The 8,733-nt window shown below is 37.5% G+C and overlaps 1 protein-coding gene across 8 annotated transcripts; it reads left to right on the top strand.

The window, feature by feature from the left end:
• Positions 1 to 3,935: 3,935 nt before the first annotated feature.
• Positions 3,936 to 7,707, top strand: LOC145118590 (serine/threonine-protein kinase STY46-like). Of its 8 annotated transcripts, XM_079054290.1 has the most exons (15): positions 3,936 to 4,176; positions 4,327 to 4,395; positions 4,486 to 4,624; positions 4,706 to 4,790; positions 4,981 to 5,097; positions 5,353 to 5,407; positions 5,486 to 5,524; positions 5,599 to 5,714; positions 5,808 to 6,068; positions 6,136 to 6,408; positions 6,752 to 6,837; positions 6,925 to 6,975; positions 7,059 to 7,192; positions 7,384 to 7,421; positions 7,520 to 7,707. In XM_079054290.1, the coding sequence occupies exons 4-7, from the start codon at positions 4,732 to 4,734 to the stop codon at positions 5,522 to 5,524; spliced, it is 270 nt and encodes an 89-aa protein (XP_078910416.1). In that variant the 5' UTR covers positions 3,936 to 4,176; positions 4,327 to 4,395; positions 4,486 to 4,624; positions 4,706 to 4,731; the 3' UTR covers positions 5,599 to 5,714; positions 5,808 to 6,068; positions 6,136 to 6,408; positions 6,752 to 6,837; positions 6,925 to 6,975; positions 7,059 to 7,192; positions 7,384 to 7,421; positions 7,520 to 7,707. The 8 variants fall into 8 exon arrangements, 5 of the variants coding, with proteins under 5 accessions (XP_078910416.1, XP_078910415.1, XP_078910413.1 ...); XR_013713370.1 differs by having other exon boundaries at positions 4,327 to 4,624; positions 5,007 to 5,097; XM_079054289.1 differs by having other exon boundaries at positions 4,327 to 4,628.
• Positions 7,708 to 8,733: the final 1,026 nt, after the last annotated feature.

Below are 8,733 nucleotides of genomic sequence, written 5' to 3' on the forward strand. Positions count from 1 at the left end.
TGTCATAAAAGCTAACTCCATTTCTGAGATCCAATCCATGACTCCGATCGGATCTTCCTTTCCAGTGAAAGTCGATGGCTTGCAAGTCAGAAAATCTTTGTACTTGCATCCGTTTATCTCGACTCCATCATCTTGTCCGTTTCTTCTATTTACTGGCGGATCATCTTGGCCCACTGACCTACTGTAGTTTCCTTCCTCCGATTGTTCGGGGATCGGCTCCTGTTGCACAATGGGCACGATGGCTTCGTCCCTATTCTCTTGCATCATTTGCCTCATTTCTTCCTTTTGTTCAACTAACATAGCCCGCATCATGGCTTGTACTCCAGCCATGGTGATTGGCTCAGGTGCAACTTCTACTACGACTGGTATTTGCTGTATCACTGGGGGTTGTTCTCGGTTCCCATTTGCATTCACGTTTCCGCTACGGGCCCTTACCATCTTGATCTATACACCGAATAAGGTGAATTTAGATCTTTATTTAGGATAGTCGTTTAAACCGTCCTTATCACTCCGAAACGTTTACATGTTAGTTCTAATATCGTAGTCGTACGTTTAGAATCCTAAACACATAAGGTTTCCAGATCCGGTCGGCAACAGACCATAGATCCGAACAACATGTTAGGCACAAAGCATTTAGCACATAAAAGCATTTTAGGCAATATTCCTAAAATAAGCTAGTGCTCACACCTCACAATCATCGCTTAGCATTCTAAGTTTAAGTCTAGAAATCCTACAAATTCCTTGTTCGCTTAAACTAATGCTCTGATACCAACTGTGACATCCCCATTTTCACGGCCAGAAAAGACTGATTTTTGCTTATGCTTGTTTAAAAATCAGAGTAACATTTTAAATAAAAGTGTTGCGGAATTTATCCCAAAACAAAATATGATAAAGATTTATCAAAAGCATTTCCAAAGAAATGTATTTCATTAAAAGACTCGGGATGTCATGTTCGATACAGATCAAAAGCATAAACAATACAACATAAGCCTTACTACATTATTTCGTATTTACAGGCCTATAATCCCTTATCTCTCATCCAAACATCTATGTTCATGCGCCACTACCTGTAATACAAGAAACTGAGTGGGTCAGGTTTGGGAGCCTGATGAGCACATATGGTTTTCAACCCACAATAAATAAGTTTATTAACTTTATCAAACCAAACAAACCCGATTACCCATTCCCGTTATCCTCACTTTACGTCCCAAAAACATGTAACTCAAGGGACCTAGTCTAAGGACTTTCTTCGGGGCGACAACACATGCTTCGGGGATTCCTCAGCAATTCATGTCAAATAAGGCAACCATGTGGGGGATGGAGTACTGTTGGTGAACACACAGTTCAAATAAACACCAACAGGTTGCGAGCCTGCTAGCGTTCCACTGGACTGTCTAGAATAGTCCGTGGTCGTCATCTATACTCCGCTAGATGACTGGATCATCAATAACATCTATAACGAGGCCTCTTATTATTTTATTTTGTCACACAGCAACTATTACATCTACCCATGTTTTACCCAACACATTTTGTAGATATAAAATACATGTACAGTTTAAATCATTTAAAACGTGTATAAAATCGTTCATCCAGCATAGATAGCAAGTATACAGATAATATGCACACGTAGCACGTAATTTATATAAAATACTTCATATCTATGTGTAAGATGAAAGTGACTATACACTAACCTGATTTAATGAAAATCGGGCAGCAATTCGTTGCCTAAAACGATCGTTTCTAATAAAACCGGGAGTTTTATTGAGAAACCGGGCTCTGCGAAGGGTCGGGCTTCGAAACCAAAAAGATAAATTTTCCGGGTCTTCAGGCACTTCGGGGGGTGTTCCGGGTGTTGAAAATGATATCGGGGCTTCGGGGGAAGTCGAGATAGTAAAAATATTGAATTTAGGGTGAAAAGTGGCAATTTTCCAAAATTACCCGGGAGATCTCGCAACCCCCCTATTTATAGGGTGCGAGACCGAAGTTTGAATGACTGAGAAGGCTCCACGCAGCAGCTGCGAGGCTCGGATGCGAAGGGCTCGTCGGAAGCTTGTAAGCGAGACGTGGCTCGCTTCGGACAGGGCAGGTGGCAAGACACGCGTCAGATGCGAGGGTTGCACACGCCTGCGAGCTCGGAAGATGCCACCGATGCGAGACGCGTCGGTATCCTAGTGGACATCGACTTTAGATGAATCAGCGGCTGACACGAGGCGTACATGGGTCATCCCGCATGCGAGGTGACGTGGCCGAAGTTGGGCCATGCGAAATTTCTCGTATTTTGTGCTTTTTCTCGGTTTTTGTGCAAAAACTTCTAAAATCCATAACTTTCGCATACGGGCTCCGTTTTGACGTTCTTTATATGCACGCTTAGGTAAAATTACGCTCTACACCTTTCGTTTAGACTTCGTCGGCTAATTTTGAATTTAATTTTTATATTATTATTTTTAACAGACCGGGACAGGAAATCCGTTAAAAATTCATAACTTCTTCATCCGACGTCCGTTTTCGTCAGACTTTTTACCGTTGTGTTACTATTTACGAGACCTTCGATTCTCGTTTAGGTTGTGTCGGCTAAAAATCACTCGATCTAAAATTCGAGTTTTTTAGCTGTCTACTGCTAAGCCAAAACTTCGAAAAATCATAACTTCCTTATACGAAGTCAGATTTGGGCGTTCTTTTTATACATACTCACGGTTTAACGAACACTACGACTTTCGTTAAGATCACTAAGGCTAAAAAGTAGTTTATCAAAAACTCACTTTTTACGACATTCGGCACCGTGCCGGTTTTATCGCGAAACTTCGACAGGTCATAACTTCTTTGTTATAACTCGGATTTTGGTATTCTTTATATATCCGTAATCCTTGTCACGCTCTCTACAAGTTTCTTAATAGATATCGGCTTTATCTAATATTTATTTTCGACGCTCATTTTTTATTCTTAATTAATTAAATCCTAGTAATTAAGCATAAAACACATAATAGACATAATATTCACATAATTCCTTTTCATTTCTTCAAAATGAGTTACAAAGGTTAACCTAGACTATAACGTCAATATTAATGCCTAGCCTAGAAACACAGGCGTTACAATTGGCATGAATATAGTGTTTATAGGCAACTATATGAAAGGAAACACCTTTAGGGACTAGGAGACACTTGGACCAAGTGTTAGAATCACATGTGATTCATCTAAGGGGAGTGTACGTCCACTAAGAGGAGTTTACGGCCCAAGTGGTATGTCTAATGGAGTTTACGGCCATAGGGTTTACGGCCCTATGAGTTTACGGCCGTAAACTCAAGGTATCTTGTACCCAAGTGTGTGATAAGGTCCTATTTGCATCAAGGAAGTGTTCTAGGTCACAAGCTTCGCTTCTAGAAGGGTTTATGGCCAAAATGGCACCTTTATAAGGGTTTACGGCCAAGGGAGATGCTCTTGGCCGTAAACTCCTATTGTTCTTCAGAAATGGATGATTTCAAAGGGTAAGTCAAGTGTTTCTAGCATACAACAAGTTAAGGAAGGAGTACTCACGATATTGAAGCTTGAAAGGGTTGATTTCAGCCCAAAAACACTAGTGTGTGTTCTTGGTGAAAGTTGAAGATTATGAAGATCTAGACAAAATGGATGTTTTCATGGATGAATCAAAGAATGATACATGTTTAAGAAGGATAACAACGACTAGAGGGAAGAACACTTACGTTTTTGGAGGATTTGGATGAAGAACTTGATGATACTTGAGAGAGTTTGAGGAGATTTCGGTCAAGGAAAGGAAAGGAATGAAGAAATTGCTAAGTGTCACTTATATAGGGGTGAGTTTACGGCCACCTTGAGTTTACGGCCGTAAACTCTTAGTGTCTTGACCGTAAACTCCTCTTGAATGAGTTTATGGCTTGGTCTTTGTATAGTGGCTTTAGCAGATACTTCCTAACACTCATTCCTTGAATATATTAGGCCCGCTGTGCTCAAAGCCCTCAATTTCGTATCTGATTGGCTTGAAGGCGGTAAACCAAAAATGAGAAAGAGGAAGGCAACATTATCGGGGCCTAATAGAGAAGACGACGAGACAAATCTCTTGGGAGATTTTGTTGCGTAGCATCGATTGGGTGTTTAACTACATTCTTTGTGCAAATATCGAAGTACATAGGCATCGATTGGCCATTTTATTGCAAAGCAACGGTAACAAAAAAGAAAAACCATTTAGTTTGTGTTTTGTTTTCTATGTAAATGATAAATCAGAAATTGAATCTCCATCTCCTATCATCATTCATCTACAATCTCTTTGCCTTTTATTATGTATTCTAAATATTTGATTTTTATTTTATGTAGGGAGAGCCGATCAGCCAAAGACAAGGACGATTATGCCATTTCCCTTGAATAGTTGAAGTTTCACCTGCAGTTGGGTTTTTTTTTGCCCTTTGGCTTGGATTCTTGGAAGACAAATTTGTTTTTTAGTCTTGAACATGTGGTGTTTTGCTGGTGTTTTAGTTGATGTTTGGCCTTCGGTTGCCTAGAGTTCTGACTTCTGAGAATGACATCTGCTAGTAATTAATGTCCTTTGATTCTCTGTGGCTATGAATGTGTTGATGGAACCCATAAAGATTATCCGACCCTTTCTTGAAAATCTGTAGGTTGCTTTCTTGATTATCTTTGGATGTCACTTCTCTGTTATGCAAGGAATATCTTATATAGGTTCATCCTGCCTCAGATGGGAACACACCTGATTTGGACAATATGGAACCCTCGATGAAAGAAGATGCTCAGAGTCCTTCACCTTACAGCAACAGAAACGAGTATTGACATAAACCAATTATATGTGTTATTTTCTGCTTATTCTTTCCATGCTTGATTATCATATTTATATCTGTGACTCTTGTTACATGCTGATAGTTTGAATGTTGTTTGATTTCAAAAAAGATAAATGCCAATTATCTTTATTTTCTAATTTAATTTTCTTTTCTACCTCTTCAATATATTCCTTAGAGTGCACCCCCTATCTTTTGGTTCAGCACAGAACCTTGAAGGGCTTACACTTAAAGCCACTAGACATCAGGACAGTTATGCAGACAATGATGTAAATTCAACTTCAGTATTTTCTAGGTAATACATTTTTAACTTATAATTTATAGTTAAAAATGGTGTAAATTTACTGATATGTCCTTCCCTATGAGATCCCATTCCACAAAAAGTCATTTCACCTTTATCTTCTTGCTGGCTTGTATTCTTCTATTCAAGATGATTTTTTCCCAAAGTGATTTAATTAACTGACTTTTCTGTTTTCCAACTGATTATTACTTATTAGCTTTTGTATACAATCTTCTAAGTAAATGTGCCTTTTAAACTGGGATAGTGCAGGCCTATGCATGAGATCACATTTTCAACAATAGACATACCAAAGCTCCTAAGTCGGGTATTAAAAATTCCACCTTTTGCCCTTGGCTTGATGCATATTTACTATTTAGCTTATTATTTTGATATACGCTTGCAGGAAATTAGAAGCGAGGAGCTACACAATGATGTTTCATAGGTGCTCCCTGGTTATAAACATGTATGAATATGATATTCTCTTATTTCACTGATAGTTTTTTTTACCCATTTCAGTGGACAACTCAGTAGGTTGCCAGCTGTACTTGAGGAAGGGTTCTTTAGAGGCTTCTATAACAACTGCCAAGTCTAGTGAAATTAATGTGTTGGTGCCTAGTCCTGACAACAATTTGGTATGGTCCCTGTTTTATAGTTTAACCACAACCTACTAATGTCAAGCCTTTTAGGCTAAGAACTGATGTAAGTATTTGTTTTTGCAATTTCAGTTCTACTTCACTTTATAAATGATTATTCTTTAATCATTTATGATGTGATATTGGTTTCTTTTAGGAAAGATGGATTCTTAAAGAAGCAATATTAGAGAGAAAGCTTAATCTTCCTGCTCACGAGAAAGAGGTTACAAAAGATATAAGTCTTATAAAAAAAAGGATGCCAGTGGGATCAAAACCAGTTCCTAATACAACACAACAAAGACCCAAAGCCAGTTTAATGACAAGATCATCTTCTATCCATCCACAACCTGAAGGGTAACTATTTTTTTTTCTTTTTTTGAAAACACTAAAATGTTTTCTGACTGGATAACTATATATGCAGGGTTGCTTCACCAAGGAAGAAGATAAGGAGGCCATGTCTGCAATTGGGTGAAATAAAGGAGAAATCTAGTAAATTAACCGGTGATGAGGTGGCAGGTGGCAGTGAACAAAACTAGAGCAGCTTTTGCTCCAAGGTCCACATCACAAGGAAATCTGTCTGTGACTATTGCTAAAGAACTGAATTTTCACACCTCATATCTTACAAGGGGTTGCTTCAAGAAAATTGCTTGAAGTTGCATCAATTCCATGGTGGTTGGTGGTTTTTATGTTGTATGTAAGATCTACTTCCTCAATCATTCATTGAATTTCTTTTTCACTTTTTGTTCCATGACATTTGTTCAATTATCCAATTGATTGATTCTTTGCAAAAACTATCTATCTAATTATCTATAAATTTTTTTAAAAATAAAGATAATATTTTTATACCTTAAATTCGGCTTCCGTCCAAGCTTTATGCAGATCCCATGCTGACATCATGGGGCAGCAACAATCATATCTTCCCTGTCAAAATATTCCACAATATAATTATAAAAAATTTGACTATTTAAAGGGAGGGTATTTTAGACATTTGTATTTTTTGCATTGTTGAAAGCTTTCAGCTTTGCTTTATGACATAGGACTCAACATACATGAAGCACATGTGTTTTCAACAAACAATGGCTATTCTTTGGATGTGTTTTTGGTTGATGGATGGCCTCTTCAGGTAATATTTGTAACAATTTGCTTTGTTATTTTCTTCATCTCTTATTGTTGGGGTCTAAAACTCTGAATGTTATTATATTCTGATCAGGAAACAAAGGCTTTACATGTAACAATGGAGAGAGCTATTGCTAGGAGTGAGGTATTTCATATCTTTAGAATTATTTTTTATTATGTATATCTTTATTTTTATGAATTATGTATTTACTTTTGTTAACTTTGTAGGGTTCATGGTCGGGTTCTAAACGTTCAAAATCAGCAATAGAGAGAGCAGTAGCTGTTGAAGCTAGTTTTATAGACACAGAGATAGATATAAGATTACACAAACACAACCACATTCTTTTCGTGTTTTATTAAAAGTAAGTATGTTCCCTTGTTCACTTTCACTTTCATATTTTGTATTTGATTCTTTTTTGTTTATATTAAGTTAACTGAAGCAGTATAATATAATAGAATAGAAAGTGTTGCTTATTTTTTTTGGGGAAAGTAGCACTATTTCATATTAACTTTTATAATCTACATGTGTATTAAATTTTAATATTTTATACAGGTATGGGCTTTTATTGAAGCTTGGATTCCTGGAAAAAGGTATGTTACTACATGTGTATTAAATTTTAATATTTTATAACATATATTGATGATGCTTGAAGCCTTTCTGAATACTAATGTGTTGATGATGAAAACAGGTATCATGTGGAAACAGAAGCATAACAATAAGAAGTAGAAACAAGAAATGTTCCTTAATAGCAATGTAGTATTAGGTTATATCGTTAGGGAAAACCTCTTAATAACAATGTACAATCGGATCCACTTAAGACCAATGTATTACAATTTTTTGACATGATGTTATGGATGAAATGATTGTTTTGGTATATATTTGTTTCCATATTTTTGTATTATGCATAAATGAGTATCGTAAAGACGCGTCGTAAATGTATATCGTAAATGGTTGCTGAAGTTTATGACACGCAAATGTGTGTCATCTTCATTTTTGATAGGGGCTTTAATGATACGTAATGTGTGTCCTAAACGTGCGTCGTAAGGTTACGACACGAAAATGCATGTTGTATTCCTTTCTGATAGGGGCTTCCTTGATACGCATTGCGCGTCGTAAATGTGCATCGTAAATGCGTGTCATAAATGTGCGTCGTAAATGCGCATCGTCTGTAGACGACGCGCAAAAGCGTGTCGTCTCTCGTTATGACCTGGCCTTCCTTGACACCCATTTGCGCGTCATCTGAGCGTTTTACGACACGCATTGCGCGTCGTAAAAGGCTGTTTTTCTAGTAGTGACTCGAGTTTAAAGAAAATGCTTTGTTTCAACCAGTTCAACTCGAAATCTTACCACCCTATATCCCCGCCTCCATACTTAGGATGTTTACCTGCTTGACGAGTTTGTAGACAAGCTAGTTGCTCCTATATGTCATCATTACTAAAGTGTCTCAGAGCGGGTCGTGTCTCCTCTAGGCCGCTAAAGTGCAACCTCTTTCTTAAGGGATCATTAGCATCTAGGAAACAACGATGACCAAGATACATGATACAATTTAGTTTACACTTCTTATAACAACTGTACAAAATCATCATGCACACTCCTACCCCCTGTATTCGAGCTTCCTTCGTCAATATTGGTATCATTTTCTCTCGAGTCCCACATCACATTGTGGATAACATTAACTATTTCGTTACTTGGTGCTACGACATCTACGACTGGAGGAATTAAAGGTTCCCCATGATAGATCCAAGTTGTGTATGACTTATTGAAACCATTTATAAATATATGACGTTTCACTGTTGCTGGTACCTTGAAGTAACTATTATCACATTGTTGACACGCACATCTGATTTTACTATTACTATCAACGTGTGACTTGGACGTCTCGATAAAAGAGTTGAGTCGTAG

Source organism: Lactuca virosa, chromosome 6 (assembly GCF_052849685.1).
Source record: "Lactuca virosa cultivar CGN04683 chromosome 6, Lactuca_virosa_CGN04683_v6, whole genome shotgun sequence".
Lineage (NCBI taxonomy): Eukaryota > Viridiplantae > Streptophyta > Magnoliopsida > Asterales > Asteraceae > Lactuca > Lactuca virosa.

Bases quoted from the DNA above. Each gene is read 5' to 3' on its own strand.
- LOC145118590 (XM_079054289.1), top strand. From the start codon at position 4,732: ATGGAACCCTCGATGAAAGAAGATGCTCAGAGTCCTTCACCTTACAGC. The intron at 5,098-5,352 runs GTAATACATTTT...GGGATAGTGCAG, and splicing joins TCAACTTCAGTATTTTCTAG to GCCTATGCATGAGATCACAT. The intron at 5,408-5,485 runs GTATTAAAAATT...ATACGCTTGCAG, and splicing joins TACCAAAGCTCCTAAGTCGG to GAAATTAGAAGCGAGGAGCT.